This window comes from Rattus norvegicus, chromosome 18, assembly GCF_036323735.1.
Source record: "Rattus norvegicus strain BN/NHsdMcwi chromosome 18, GRCr8, whole genome shotgun sequence".
In the NCBI taxonomy this organism is placed as follows: Eukaryota; Metazoa; Chordata; class Mammalia; order Rodentia; family Muridae; genus Rattus; species Rattus norvegicus.
In genome coordinates, this window is record NC_086036.1 from 54,537,520 (window position 1) to 54,554,106 (window position 16,587).

Sequence of the window (16,587 nt, forward strand, 5' to 3'; positions counted from 1 at the left end):
TAATATCCCAGCTAGAGATATGGCCTTTAACTGACCTAAAGAAGATTGTTATAATAGATTTTGTTTTCTCTTGTTTTTCAGTAAGCCCAATAATAGTGTAACCTTATAAATGGAGTTATGCCCTTATAAGTCAATACCCCTAAATAAACCTGAAGCCAGTGTTTTCTCTTGGACATACAGAATTGCATTACATAAAAAGCTTAGGTGGACATGTAACAAACACATAAAGTGTATTTAATGTCAACTAATACAGATTGTTAAAAGTGTGGCCATTGAGCATTTGATAATATATGAAAGAATTTCTAGACAGTATTTTTGAAAATCACATTGTTATGTTATTGCTTATCTGTTGGAGAACATCCCAGATTTGCTTACACTCTGTGCCTACAATGTTGAGTTTGAGGATTTGGAATAAGAGGGATCAGTAGAAAAATTCCTTCTATTCTTGGAACAATAGAAGTATAAAGTATTAATACAAATATCACTGTGACCTTCAGTTGACAGGTTTGGTTGAGACCAGATCAGCTTCAGGCACACTAGGAGTGGCTCTGATGGATTGAGAGCTGTTAATATGGAAACATGTGAGATACATTTTCCTCACATTGTCCTGGCTCAAATACAGAATTTCTTAAATTGTTAGTAGTCATCAGTGGCTCAGGAAATGTTCTCATTAGACTTTAAAACAGTACAGATTGTGTGTTATCTTTCATTTGACTTTAAAAGGAAGTTTGATACATCATATTAGTAAAATTGTGGTATGAAAGTCTCATTTCCAAATAGGTTAAATGATAAAATTATCTCACAAGATGGTTATGCATACCTTATAACTCTTACATTTTTATTTGAGAATGTGAAAGTACGTAAGGTGGACTTCAGTTGTCTTGAGTGCCAAGAAAATAGATAAGGGGTGGGATGGATGGATGGATGGATGGATGGATGGATGGATGGGGTAGAAACTGTAGAAATACCATGCTTGTTTCTTGGGTACAGTTTCCTAAACAGTCCAGATCTAAGCTCAGAGGTTTAGTGTTCAGCACCTTTACTTTCATGGATAAGCTTCAGCATGCTCTTGCCAAGAGAAGAGGGCATAGATGACAGCATAATTTAGTTTGACAAAGTCAGCAATTTTGTAAACTTCCTGATAGCAAAACAGATTTTGATATATAAAAGTTTTCTGAGATGAAAAAAAAAGAAAATCAAATGGACAAACTATAGAGATAGGTCAATAAACCAGAAGTAATCAACATTATTGTATTTAAGATACTGCAGAGTTCATGGCCACAGGTTGGAGCTGGGTCAGTTTGGCTTCACTTTACCTTGACCTTATGGTTTCCTTCTCCTTATACACTTAGAGCATATCTATTATAGCCCTTTAATGCTTTTGTCAGCTCATGCTACTTCTGTTATGTCTGCATCTGTTTTTCACTAATTGACTTTTTTCCTTTTTGTAATTACGCCATAGTTTTCATTATTTTTTGCTTGCACAGAGAACTTTTTATTAGATGTCAGAGAATGAAAATTTTTCATTGTTGCTGTTTAAAAAAATAATTATTCCTTTAAATACAACAAACTTGTTGTAGCAGGCAGCCCAGTTACTTGGAAACAGAGGGACCACATTGAGAGCTACCTCCAAGCATTGCTAAGATGGTCACATGTCAACCTTAATGACGAGGCTAATTTAGCCTCACTGCGAGGCAGGCAGATGCTTTTCCAAGAACACTGCCTAATACCCTGAGTATTACGATGCCCCTTGACTCTAGCTGAGCTCCGCACACTGCCTCAGAATGCTGGATGTGCTGACATTTTCTGTATTTTCTAGCTCTTCTATTCCAGCCAAGGTAAAGCTACTTCTGACACGTGTACAAATCAGAGCATAGATAGTGTCTGGAATTCTCAGCTCCGATGTTTCTAGGATCTGCACACAGACTGATTGATGTTCTGCCCATTGCAAAATGCAACTCATTTCTTTTACCTAATGTGTTGGAGTTACTTAATCATGTCTGACAGACTATGGGGAAAATGATGGCCATTTCTAATGTTAGATTATTTAAGTGCTGGGCTCCTATCTTGGATATACTCTTGCTTTCTCTTGAATAACGCCTCTGTAGAGAACAAAGGACTTATGGTTTGGTCTTCTTCAATGACAGTGGGCAGTGTCTGTGACTGTAGTTCAATTACGACCTTATCAGAAAATCTGAGCTGGAAGTATCCAGATAGGTCCTTTCCAAAGAAGATAATGTGAAATACAAGTCCATGCTTTTTTAAACACAGAGGCTCTGCCTTAATTTGTCCTGTAGCAATAGACCTTGAGGATCTTAAACATTATTGGTGCAGTGCAAGGAAGCACCGCTGTAAAAGAAACTTAAATTCTGAGAGAGCCTTGTCGTTGCTAGTCCGCATTGTGAAGAGTATCTGTGAGAGCCTAAAGTGCTACAAATTAGCCTTTAAGTTCATTTGAAAAACGTTTCTCTTTAACAGTTTGCTAGTGTGACAGATATTTTCCATGTTCTTTGTTTAGGATTTTTGGTTGTGTTTTTGCATGTGTTGCATGTAGTGTGTGTGTGTGTGTGTGTGTGTGTGTGTGTGTGTGTGTGTGTGATCTACTGTGTGCCTCTACTCACACACACATACCTAAAACAGTCAGAAGATACCAGATATCTTCATCTATTTCTGTCTGCCTTATTGCTTTGGGACAATCAGAAACTCACTGCCTGGCCATTGAGCTTCAAGGGTTCACAAATGGTTAGGTTACATGCATAGGAAACCATGCCTGACTTTTTCATGTGATTGCAAGTTGGAATACCAATTCTATCCTTTGTGCTTGCATAGCGAATGTTAATATTTACTGAGCCATACCTCCAGTTCCTTCATTCAAATTTGACCAATGATATAATCTTTATAGTTATAGTTCAATATCAATCTGAGAAATTGACATGACATAGTATTAAATAAATTACAGACCCTACCTGCTTTTCATCAATATGTGTGGTGTGTGTGTGTGTGTGTGTGTGTGTGTGCTTGTGCATGTATTTGTGTGTGTGTTCATTTCTGTGCCATTTTCCTGCTTTTTGATTTATTTTTAATTTTATTTTTTTGTACTGAGAATGTCACACATGTACAAATATGATATGATGTAATATATTACAATCATGTATTACAGCCACAGTTCTTTTTTTGCCTTTACTTTACTCCTTTTTGGTCAGAAATACAACTGCTGCTTTCATCACTAGTTTGGTTTATGGATGTTGAGCAAATTGCTCCCTAAGTTTCTTCAGTGTACACCTAAGTGAGAGGCTGAATTCAGTGATTTGAGGAGGGCAGTCACACACACCTGGAAATTCATTAGATGGTCTGATACTAGACTAGTCAGAATTGATGAGTTCTGGGAATAGTAGAAACCCTGCCCACACACACTGTTCTCTCTCTCTCTCTCTCTCTCTCTCTCTCTCTCTCTCTCTCTCTCTCTCAGACACACACACACACACACACACACACACACACACACACACACACACCTCCCCACATAATAGAATCAGTCTTTTGAACATCTTGGAAAGGGACAGATATAGCTTCCCCACGGAGAGAAAGTACATCCTTTAAGACAGGAGAAAAATATCAATGGTTCTTCACCATGCTTCCCTTAGACTGTGAGCTGAACATATTGATGTCTTTGGTACTCAAAGTCTATGGTAGAGGTGATGAATCACTGAAGTTATGAAACAAATACTAAGGCTCCTTCTTTGTATAACCCCTCTCTCTGACCAAGAACACATGTGCATTAGCAACCCTATGAGGGAGAGATATTTAGCAAGCTGTGAGCACAGTTCCAATTCTAGTGAAGCGTTCTGAAACTGTAGTCCTGGCCAAGAGTTTGGCTACAATCTTCTTAGAGACCCCTAGGCAGAAAGACTCAAGCTTAGATACTCCTAGACTCCTTAGAAGCTGTCAAATTGTAAATGTTTATTGTTTTAAATGGTTGCTCTTCAGCAGTGTAAGTGGTTTTCTCTCTGAAGCGCCTATTTTCTGGTACTCTGCTTTGTAAACTCTAGTTACATTATCTTATGTTCTAGCCTTCCGGACTTTGGTTGATTCCTTTCTGTTCTGAGTATTTGTTTCTGGGTGGTGGGCTGAGGGAATTATAGGACTTATTTCATGTGTTCTTTTTCTTCTTTTGTCCTGGGCTGCATGTGCTTTAAATGCCTAAAAACTATAGTTTCACATGTCTTTCCTGTTTTCCTTCTTTTTTTTTTCAAGTCATATGTCAAGTGGTTTATTTATAGTTAGAACATAAAGCAATACAGAGTCCTTACTAGAATGTAAAAAAAAACCTTAGGAATTGAAAGCATAGTCCTCTCATTAGGCGTTCACACCTCTTGTGGAATTATTTACCTTTCCAGATTTTCCCTAACTCTATCCAAATTCCTTATTCTCTTCTCTCTTACAAGGCTAAATAATAAAGGCCTTGGGCAGGGGTGCCTTGCTGAAGAACATGTAAAACATTAGTTGTACAGCATGGGCGACCTTGTAACAGCCTCAATGATGTCCCCTGTTTTCCTTCTTAATTATTACTTTAAACCTTTATTCTGTGTAAAAGTGTGTGTGTGTGTGTGTGTGCTGTCTGCGTGTCTGTGTACACATATGCCAGAGGAGGCCTTCTACCATGTGGATCCAAAGGGTGAGCGTGGGTCCTCCTCACTGAGGCTGGGCAACAGGTACCTGCTGAGCCATCTCCATTCAGACTCTCATCTCACTCGTCAATGTCTGAGGTAAAATATGTGGTCTGCACTACAGCCAGAAACAGCTTAAGCTGTGATCTCAGTTTGGATGTGAGTTTTAGGGACAGCTAATACCTTCATGGAGTTCAGTAAAAGAGTTCTTTGTATTTTCTCAAGATTTTAAGTCTTGCCCCCAACCCCTGCAGAGGGGATCATTTAAGTTTAGTTTTATGCCCTGAGAAGCACAGTGCTAGTGATGAAAGAAAATAAGAGATTTTGGAGGTGGCAAAGTCAGCTCTGCATATAGAACACCCAGGCTATAAAATGCAACCTGTGAACATCCTGTGCACATGTGCAGATGTATCTTCTTACCCCTAAGCTGAGCCACCAGGCTCCCCTCCCTCTGTGTCCTTGCTCTGAGAACACAAAAGCACTGCTCTGCTGGCTCTAGCTACTGTCAGGTGAAATATGCAGCTGCCTGTCATAACCAACTTATCTCCCAGCTGCCCCGCCCCCTGAGGTTGCTAAGGAACATACATGCTGTAGTCCTCCCCTCTCTTCTTCATTTCACCATACAGACTTTACTGAGTCCTCAATCAGATTCACCCTTTCTCTCACACTCATACACAAATCAAATCTGCTCTCACTGATTCTCATAAAGCTCTCTTCCAGTTAGAGCACAGGTAACTCTCCACACGCCCTTTCTCTTTGAGGTTGCTTTGTTTCTCAGCTAAACACGTCAAGTTGATAGCGGCAGATTGGAAGCTAGAACTAGCATCAATTCTAGGCTCAAGAAGTTGAAATTGCAATAAAATAACATCTAGGGACATTTTGGGAGGATTAGAATTGTTATTCAACGTAAGTCATTAAGTTAACTGGGGGGGGTTGTGGAAAGATAGGCAAAAGAAATCATGGCTAAAAACCCAGTCACCCTTGCTGATTCTAAGAGATGCTTGCTGACAGGAGCCAGATATAGATGTCTCCTCAGAGACTCTGCCAGAGTCTTACTGATACAGATGAGGATGCTCACAGCCAACCATCAGACTGAACGAGGGGATCTCAATGGAGGAATTAGAGAAAGGACTGAAGGAGTTGAAGGGGTTTGCAACCCCATAGGAAGAACAACAATATCAACCAACCAGACCCCACCAGAGCTCTCAGGGACTGAACCACCAACCAGAGAGTACACATGAAGGGACAGATGACTCCAGCTGATATGTAGCAAAGGACGGCATTGTCCAGTATCAGTGGGAGGAAAGGCCCTTGGTCCTGTGAAAGCTCTTTTCACCAATGTAGGGTAGCTCTGGGGCATTGAGGTGGGAGTGGGTGGGGTGGGAGTGCGAACATCTTCATAGAAGCAGGGGATGGTGGGAGGAGGGATAGGAGAGAGGGGAAAGGGGATAACGTTTGAAATGTAAATACATAAAATATCCAAGAAAAATAAAGTTAAAAAAATCATGGCTACCTTCAAAAACTTGATGGTAGGAGAAATATATGTGGAAGCCATTCCAATGCAAATTATTTGTATTCATGTACAAAATAAATGGCATTAGTATTCAGTAGAAGGATGCAAAGCTGGCTAGAATGCAGGTAACTATTTCTGCATTTATTAAATATTAATTAGCCTCTTCCAAGGAGGACTGGTAGGGATTTCTAATAGTAGGAAAGCACTAAAGAAGGGATGGGAACTTGACACTGACAGCCCTTGACACACCTAACTTTAAAAATGCAGTTCATTTAGTCTTAAGACATCCCAAACATCTTCCCTTAGGTATACATAATTTAAATATGCATTTCCCTTGGAACTTTATGTTCGTGTTGTTAAAGTCAGTGTGAGAAAGTCAATGTAAGACCTGCATTCTAGAGGAAGTAGCTTTAATCTCCATAGTTTCTATAGGCCTTCAGCGTCAACCTTCCCTGCTTACTTTAACCTGTGTAACTGGGTTTGGTGAAAAGAAGCCCCAGGTTCCCAGGCGAGTCTCTGAGAACCCACACTCTATTTACAACAGTTTTAGAGATTTTACAAAGTAAGGTTGATACAGGGGTAGCAAACCGCTACTGATACAGTAGAATGTTTTCACACCCGTTTGAAAACGGTGGGCTATCCAAAGCATTCAAGGACCAAGCTAATTCAAACAGTCCAAATAAACTGCCTTTGAAATAAGATCTTCTGCCTCCATTAAGGGTAACGTTACTACCTTTGAAACTAGGACCCGAAGATAAAACAACAAAGATTGTGGGAAGCCACTCTCAGCGATTTTTTTTTTTAAGTATATTGGCATTGACTCTTGGTGCCTGGCCTTGAAATAGTGGGTTGGATTTATCACCCTTGAGTCTGATTGAAAGTTTCTACATGACTGTGAGAGAGTAATGGGCTGCAACAAAGGAGGAGGAATTTTTAAGATCCAAGAGGACAGAAACATAACTTACACACGCACGCGTGCGCGCGAACACACACACACACACACACACACACACACACACACACACACACACATACACACACACATTCTCACCTGGTCTAAGAGCTTTCGAATTGTACTCCAAGAAGGGGAGGAAGAGGCAGAGGAGAAAGGGGAGAGAAACACAGATGAATGAGGAGCCAAGGAAAGGTGGGCTTGAGGTCTCTGAAAACTCAGTGGTGTCTGTCTTGGGAACCTGTGTCAGCATGCTCCTTGAGAGACTTTTATTACCTCCTGGGTTGGTTCTGAGGCAGGGTAGACCAATCAAAGAACTCTGGTACACAGGCCGCAGCTCCACGCTCAAGTCTACATTGAGGTCTGCTTTGTGTGTGGGGCAGACAGGGACGAAACTGGACAGAGGAGGAGCCAGAGAGGGAGGGTGGGAAGCGAAGGGGAAAGGCCCCTACCTGAGTTTACCTAAGTCACAGCCCTGGGAAGGCAGAAGGTGGGTGGGGGAATGCAAATTAGGTCTTTCGGAATGGCCAATCAGGAGTCAGGTGAGGAAATTTGGTCCCCGAAACTACCCTTGCCCAGCCCGTGAGCACGTGTGCGGTGTTCTGGGACCTTTGTCCCGCAACATCACGCTTGGCGGGCACCTCCGGGTCCCTCGTTCTGGTCTGACCCGCCTGATTCTCCCCGCTGCTCCACACCCCTTTGCAGAGCGTGTACTCCCCCGCCCCCTCCCCCGGCCACCCCTCTCCGGGCCGCGGCGCCCGAGGGAGTGTGCAGAGAGCTCTGCCACCGCAAGCCGTCCAAACTCGTGCGCCGGCCACACTCCGCGAGGGTGCGGGCGGCGAACCTCGGCTGGGACTGGACTGCTCCTCTGGTCCGGAGGCCGTCCTGCCTTCTGCCCCGCGCCTCCTGGCTCTCGGCGGACTGCGGGTCTGTCCCGCCGGGCTCCAGCTGGGCCTGGAAACTCCAGCACGGTTCAGAGCTCAGAAAGTCGACTCATCACCTAATTCGCCGGGGAGCTGGAGCGCAGAGAGCCGGGGCGCTGCCGGCCGCTCCTCCCCACCCCAGCCCCGCCCGGGCTCTGGGAGTCACACAGCTTGCCCTCCCGCCCCCCACCCCTGGCAGACAAAGGGCCTGGGCACAGTCGCCGCCTGGCCGCCGGCGCTCCGGGGAGGCTGCTGCGTGCGCTGTGGAACGCGCGGGAGGCGCGCGCTGTGGAGATGGGCCCGGAGATGCGCCTGACTCGCATCTGCTGCTGCTGTTGCCTCCTCTACCAGCTAGGCTTCCTGTCGCATGGGACCATCTCAGGTACGTTCTAGAATGACTTTTCCAGTTTCCTCTCGGACTTAGCCAGTGCGGATCGAGGGCACAACAGGAAGGCAGAACTGGTGCACCCCGTGCGTGTTGAGCAGGGCTCTGTAGACAGCGATGAAACAGCTTGCGGGACAGATGAGCAGGTCAGGATCATAAGCGAAGCGCGCTTCTCTTGGCCTTATTTTAGCATCTGTTAAAAGATCCACCAGCTGTGTTTACAGTACCTGGAAGGAAAACTGGGAGGCGTGCCATGTGTTACTTTGAGATTATGCTGGAGTTCTCACCCGTTTCAGTTAGTATATGCTAAACGATCATCACTACACACTTTTATTTTGAAAATGCCAAGGTCTGTAAGGCTTGCAGGAGTTTCAGGAGCTAGACCGGAGGTCTCGCTTTCGTGCAAGCGCCTGATATCTGTATGGACCTTGTGCCTGAGTGCTTGCTTGCAGGAGTGGCACTGCCGAACTTTAAGCCCCGCACCTATCTGCTTCATCCGCAGGGATGCAGCTCACCCCGGATCTCGAGGAATGGGAAGTCGTGTTTCCTGCACTCTGGCGCCGGGAGTCGCTGAACGCCACGGGCCTCAGCACGGGCAGCGCAGACCCGGGATCCGGGCGTAGCGCTGGGGGCGGCAGCCGGGGTCAACCTTCTGGCAGCTCCCGCGAGGTGCGCTCTGTGGCCCGGGCACCTCTGGAAGAAGCTGCCGGAGGCCAGTCTGAGCCCTGGTTCGCGGCTCGACCCCTGCAGCCAGGTGCTGAGGACGAGGAGGAGCTCGAATCTCAGGAGCTGCCTCGGGGATCCAGCGGGGATACCTCCCTGCCCTCCGGAGCCCCGGCCCCGTGGCAGCCTTCTCCGTCCCCGCAACCGCCCTCGTCCCCGCCCCCTGCCCAGCAAGAGGAACCCAGCACAGAGGAGGTGCTGTTGCGGATTCCGGCCCTCTCCAGGGACCTGTACCTGCTGCTCCGGAGAGATGGCCGCTTCCTGGCGCAGCGCTTTGCAGTGGAGCAGTGGCCAAAACCAGGTCCTGATCCCACCCGAGCAACAGTTGACCCTCGCCCTCCTATGCCGTCAGACGCTTCCTGCTTTTACACCGGGACGGTGCTGCGCCATCCTGGCTCTCTGGCCTCTTTCAGCACCTGTGGAGGTGGCCTGGTAAGCACCCTGCATCCCCAGATAGACATTCCACCCTGTATTTAATACATCGGGCTGATTTGCATGCACCTCCTCCTCCATTCTTTCTATAATTTCATGGAACTTACTTTGACACCTTACCACCCAGGTGTCTACACTAAGTGCTATTAAAGAAACACCTCATCTCTAGGGCAGTCCAGTGACCCAGAAGTCTTACCATAGGAGTTTTCAAGCAAACTGTGAATTTCTTTGGGCTTCTACCTTTATATTTCTTGCCAGTGGTTCAACTTCTGTCTGGTCTCCTGAGTTGCTAAAATGGGTCCACATATGGTGTCTTTGAGCAGTTGGGAATCAATGGATCTGCTCTGTGGTGAATCCTTTCTGTATTTGCCCTCACTCTCAGTTCATCATCTCTTGTTTTACAGGTTTGTTATTGTTGGTTTGTTTGTTTGTTTTCAATGTCCTACTGCAAAATGGTCAGAACAGTTCTCTGGGGATTATATTCTGACAGGTGTTTGGAATCTATACATATTCACAACACATTCTAGACAACCGATGCAAAGGTAATCAATTTATAACTGCTGACTGTTGGCCTCAGGGCAGTTCTGGAATCCCACCAGTAGAGGGCAGTGGTTTAACGCCCCCCTCCCCCAAGCTATTTGACAATGTTATCCTTTCCTCTCTAGACTCCAGGTTGGAAAGTATCAAGGTGGAATGTTTTCTTAACACCTCTGGCGGGAAAGTCAAAACCACTCTCTACCCATGTCCACCACTTGACCTTTCTCCATGATTTGACCTCACCGGCTTCTAAGTCTGCCTTTACTTTGTGTGGGGGTGGGTATAAACATATAGTTGACAAAATTGACCATTTTAATGCGTCTTATATGTTCAGTTCAGTGGCAGTCACTGTATCTTGTTTTTCCACCATAATAACCCCTTTAATATCAGTATAAAACTGAACTTGTCTTGAATAATCACTCTGTGAGTTGTGACTCCCTTGTTAACTGCCCTTCAGAGGGAGCCATTGATGGCTGTAGGAACTATTGTAAAAGCAACTTAATGCCATGGATGAAAATCACAAGAGCGACGAAGGACAGTCAAAACCACCCAAAGCCATGGTGTGTGTGTGTGTGTGTGTGTGTGTGTGTGTGTGTGTGTGTGTGTGTGTATGCCCATGTGCAACAGAGAGAGAGAGAGAGAGAGAGAGAGAGAGAGAGAGAGAGAGATATTCTTCAAAGGTCTCATGATTGAGTGATGCAAACCGTTGGACAGGGCTGTATTTTACTAGATGGGGAACATTCCAATATGGGCACTTTAGGCATGACTGAGAAGGTGGCTTGGAAAAATGACATGAAAAGCCTTGAAAATGTTTTCTGTGGAACTGATACTTGAACACCTCGGCAGGGTAAACATTTTGTGGGGGTTTCATTGTCTGCTAGCCTTTGGCCGGGGATTAAATAATTACATATAGAAAGTTCCTGGTGGGGGTAGGTACAGTAGGGGACAAAGCATTTCACTGTATCGAGACCTGGGCTGTGGGTCAGATTTTCCGAATGAGCTATGCCCTCTCACCATACTTCAGGGAGCAAAGTCAGAACCCATGAGTAGGTTTTTCATGGGCTGAATAGGAGTCTGACATTCCTCCCTGTTTATCATGTTGGAATTTTGCTCACTTTTCCTACTAGTCACACAAGTGTATACTCTGAACTGGGAAGTCTTTGTTATTGAGGAGAACCGACATTGCCAGCAATACAGTACAGCAGTCAGACATTGAGTAAACACATAGGCAAACAGCCAAGAGGGTAGGTTTGTTACTCCAACTGCCATGCTGGCCCCCTCCCTCATGAGCTCCTGGATTGGGAAAAGAGAGGATAATTTGTGATCTTGACTCTACCATTGGCTTCCTTCCAGATTATAAGTTCCTTACCCCTCGTGTGGGGGGTAAAATTCTTAAATGATTGAATTAAGATCCGAATGGTCAGTTTTATGGATATCAAATGTATTCTCAGCCTGTGTTAAGGGCTAGAATAACCTGCCTTCAGAGGCGTTGTGTTCAAATGGCTGTGACATGGGTCATAAAGCAAAGAAGTCAAGTGTCACAACAGACTTTAGAATTCCTTGCCCAAGGTACAGCCTCAGTAGGGAAGTTGGGGCTGTCTTTCCGATGTCTGGAAGTTTAACTGGGTTCCTAAGAAGGGGGAGATATTCTTCAACCTCATAATAGCCAAGGAGGGTTTCAGGTAGAGAGAAGAGACTGAGGAAGGCATTGGCAGCCTCTGAAGGGATAGAGCAAAACAAACCTTTGTGTCTCGAAATAGAAGACCTTGAAATGACCTTTGAGATTAGACCTCTAAAGTGTCATCTGCCAGAACATGGGCCTGGGTTGGCTAACTTGAGGAGTTTAGACTACATTACTGCTCATCCTGTAGCGCTCTTGGGAGAGCCATCATGCAGAAGGTAGGTTATCTTCACACAGTGTTAACCTTTAGTTTGTAACAAGCACTGTTCTCCATCAGCAAAGGCGTTCTTCCTGTGAATAGCTTAGAGAAAGGCAAGTCACCAGGTGTCCAGTTAGTTCCCTTTTTCCATAACAAGCTTGAACTACTACTTAACCATACGCCTGAATTACCTTCTCGATTCTTACATATTTTAAAAGATTTAAAAGTTAGGATAAAAGGAAAAGTTGTTGTCAGCTTCACAGTGTTGTAAAGAACTCACTAAACTAGGCATTCATCGCCCAGATACTAATCCAATCTGGGTTATGAAAATACTGGTGACTGAGTGAATATTTTGCATAGAGGACTAAATGCTATCTCATCAGTCTTCCTGAATATCCATTTCCTCTTATAAATGCACTCGTTATGGTTGTGTATCTAGAAATTCATTTATAGGTGATGAACTGCTATGTCTCCTTCCCCCAGTTAGGCTAGTTCTGAATGATAATCTTGACTTAGCTATTCATTAGATTGGATGGACCAGCCAATACTGTCACACTATTCAGTCAGATCTCTGTTCAATGACTCCTGTACCTAAAGCACCTTCTAGGTAGAGAAACAGAAGAAGATGGGGCAGCATTTTCAGGGCGTGCTCACTCTCACCTGCTAATCACCAGACTAAATGAGGAAGTGTGATGGTCGCTCTCACATGCTCCGAGTGCTGGGATCGGCTGCTTTGTTCTCATTTCCAACTCATTATGAGAGGGCTGGTTCTTAGTAGGCATCAAGGAACAAAGCAATAAAACCCATACCACTGAATAAATAAATAAGTAAATAAACAATAATATAATGAATATAGCACTTTACCTCATAATCTTTAAAACCTAGAGTAGATAAAAATAACAAATTCTTCAAAACAGTGCAACAATTATGTTAGTCTGAATTGGACACCATAATACTACTGTTTTTTCCGTGATACCAGGGCTTCGTGCACACTAGTCAAGCACTTTACAGCTGTCTTATGTGTCCTATGCTTTAAAATAATCAAATGTGCACAAAGAGCCAAAGAACAGGAGACCACTGACTTTTTTTGCTTATAGTTAAATATGATAATTTTCTCAGAATGATAATCAGACGTGACTAAATCACCTGCCAATTCTTTGCTTAAATGAAGAGTTTTAACTGTTATCCCAGCACCCGGAGGCTAAGGCAGGAGAATTGTGAATGGTCACTCCCTCCCACAATCATTCCCCATATCCCCTCCCCTCTTTTTCTGAGCAGGTGGAGGCCCCTGGGTAGCACCTATCCTGGGACAACCAGTCTTGAGGCTGGGCATCAAGCAAGAGTTTTTTTTAACATCAGTAGCCATTTTATTTAGCATCTGATACAGAATATGGAACTTTCTAGAAATAACCTTTTTTTCTTTTTTGAGTGCACTTTTCCCATAATCAAGAATTCCATGCAGTGATGGATTTTGAACAGGTTAATATTTTGGGACCTCTGCTTCATCCTATCAAGAACCAGCATGAGAGCAGATTTCAGGGGAGGGATGATGGAAGGAGAATGAGTGACAAGTAGAACAAATGGGCTACACATACAAATGTCATGTGACTGTCTTCCTGGGGAGAGGTGAATAAATGTCTCCTGGGGAGAGGAAACTGGAGATATACCATAAGCAAGGATAGCACCAAAAGTCTGGCTTTTGGTACCAATGAGTTTTGTTTGGAATATTTACAAGAATATGGGTGAGGTTACTTATAGGATCAGCAATAACTCGAAGACAGCTGCAGTACAGAAGTCACATCAGAATGGATGCCAGCTCACAGAAGCTGAGAACCTGGAACACACTGAACAGCCTATTGGGTTTGAGAATATTCTTTCTTGCAGCCCAGTTGTTCTGAGCCTGGCCTGGTCTCTGCTTCCAGATGGTTTAGCTTCTCTGAGAGTGTCTCAGTAGTGGGTATTGCTTATATTGCTTATATTGCTGAGGGAGAGACCTAGTGATTATGCTCAGTTTCAGGGACTTCCTGAAGCCATTGAGTTGTTTACCTCTTGAGCTTATGCTTTTCCCTATAAGATAAAATGTTTCACTGTTGCTTAGAATAGGGGTTCTCAATCTGTGGGGGCAGGACCCCTTTAGGGGTCAGCTAAGGCCTTCCAGTGTATCAGATCACATTATGACCATAAAAGTTGCAAAATTACAGTTATGAAGTTGCAACAAACATAATTTTAGGGTTTGGGGGTCACCACAACATTAGGAACTATGTTATAGAGTTGCAGCATTAGGAAGGTTGAAACCACTGTTGCTTTTCCTCCCCGTAAATATTCTGTACCTAAAGGAGCTTCTCCTCACCTCACTTTGGGTTGATTCATAAAGAAATACTCAGACTTTGACACATTGTGACAGAATGTTAGAAAATCAAAGAGGAAATGAAAAAAATCTAAAATTTTTCTTAAGGAGAGATCATCCACATCAGGATGGATATCAGTTGATCAGAGATGATTAAACCTGTAGTATTTGATGTTAGAGCATGGATCATTCAAGATTTTAAAGTAGTGATTCTGAACCTTGATTTGTAAGATAGGTTCATCTTCCATTAATGTCTAAGGCCAAAAGAAATTATATTTGAAGTAATAAAGATTTGGAATTTAACCACATAGAACGTCCAAAAAGTGATGTAATGAAAACTCCTTCTACACTTGGTCCCTCATTGTCCCAACAAAGTATCACTCCTTGTTCCTTTCAAGTATAAAACATGCTATTGGATTGTATTACATCATCTGGAGGCCACTGACCCACAAACATATACACATGGAATTTTCAGATTTTTATAATATTTCTACCTTACGTGTTTGAGATTTTCCCTTTTTTGAGTAATTATGGTTCATTTGATCTCAAGGCTTTTTTATTATCTCTCTGTCTTGATGGGCATTGGGATTATTGCAATAACCCGCTGTCATAAACATCGATGTACATAGAAAAGTAGACATAGCACTTGGGCTAGGTAGCAATTTTGCATGGCTGAAAGTCATGTGCATGTATTGGAATACATGTGTGATGATGTCTTGCACATGGGCTTCTAAGAGACTATAAGCCCACCTTCACCTGGAGAGTTGCTGGTATTACTATTAAGGTTTTTTTTCATTTTCTATTACCTTATAGAACTTTACTTCATATTTTTTTACCTACTGTTCTACTTGAGTTTTGCTTCTCTTCATTTCTGATTATAGAGTTCCTTGAATATTAATATTTTTTCAGAGCTGAGGACTGATCCTAGGGCCTTGCACTTGCTAGGCAAGCGCTCTACCACTTAGCTAAATCCCCAACCTGAATATTAATATTTTTAAAGACATTTTAATTAAACTAATACATTCTGAGAATAATTTTAGAAATATAGAAAATATATCTTCTGTAGTCTTCCATTCATAGAGAGCCACTTACCTTTTAACACTTTTATGAAAATATTCAACTATCACAGATATTGGGAAACTAGGAAAGGTATACTTTATTAAATATCCTTTTTGGTTAGTGAAATTGGACTAAAATTTACAATATTTAGAGGACTAATAGACATGTTTGGGATTATTGATCTCACACATTGTATTTTGTGTATAATTGCTCCACATTTTAGTTCTTACTTGGCAGGTTTTTTTTATTGGATTTTTTAAAAATTTACATTTCAAATGTTATCCCCTTTCCCACTTTCCTGGCCATAAAGTCCATAAACCCTCTATTCTGTCCCCTCTCCCCCTTGTTCTATGAGGGTGCTCCCCCACCCATCCACCCACCCCTTCCCCCCTCCCTGCCCTGACAGTCCCCTACACTGGGGGATCCAGCCTTGGCAGAACCAAGGGCTTCTCCTCCATTGTTACCCAACAAGGCCATCCTCTGCTACATATGCAGCTGGAGCCATGGGTCTGTCCATGTGTACTCTTTGGGTGGTGGTTTAGTCCCTGGGAGCTCTGGTTGTTTGGTATTGTTGTTCTTATGGGGTTGCAAGCCCCTTCAGCCCTTTCAATCCTTTCTCTATACTTGACAGTTTGTATTTGTAGCAATCAACTATGATAAACATCTGCCTAGATACCTGCATATTCATATATGCAAAAGGTCTTTAAGTAAGCGTATTGTCCAGGACTCTGAATTCTTTAAACCCTCATTAGTGGTCCCTTACATCGTAAAGTGAAGGAGGCTTGGGGAACAGGAAGTACAATAGCTGCTGCCGAATGGAAGACTTCCGGTATTGATCTGTATTGGTCATAGTGAGCGCCTTGCTCACGTATAGATCTGTGTCTTAGACTTGAGAGAATTCCATCATGGGCCAAATTTTCAAGACGAAAATTTACATTTTTATCTAATATTACTTTTTTGATGTTTACTAACTGAATCATAAATACCATATTAAAGATATTATTTCATTTCATTTTATTTTATCTGTATGTTTATGTATATGTCTGTGTACCACGTGTATGCAGGGTGCCCTGGGAAGTCAGGTTGTCTGAATCTCTTTAACTGGAAATGTGGACAGTTGTGAGCCACTGAGAAGGTGCTTGGAATCGAACTCAGGATCTCTGCAAAAT

At 43.3% G+C, this 16,587-nt stretch overlaps 1 protein-coding gene across 2 annotated transcripts in view; it reads left to right on the plus strand.

Moving 5' to 3' along the window:
• The first annotated feature begins 7,837 nt into the window (after positions 1 to 7,837).
• Positions 7,838 to 16,587, plus strand: part of Adamts19 (ADAM metallopeptidase with thrombospondin type 1 motif, 19) — a 183,828-nt gene continuing 175,078 nt past the window's right edge. The window contains 2 exon segments of one of the 2 annotated variants that reach the window (NM_001108433.2): positions 7,838 to 8,437; positions 8,943 to 9,595. In NM_001108433.2, coding sequence (NP_001101903.2) covers positions 8,350 to 8,437; positions 8,943 to 9,595 — 741 coding nt within the window. In that variant the 5' untranslated portion in view covers positions 7,838 to 8,349. 2 annotated transcript variants of the gene reach the window in all.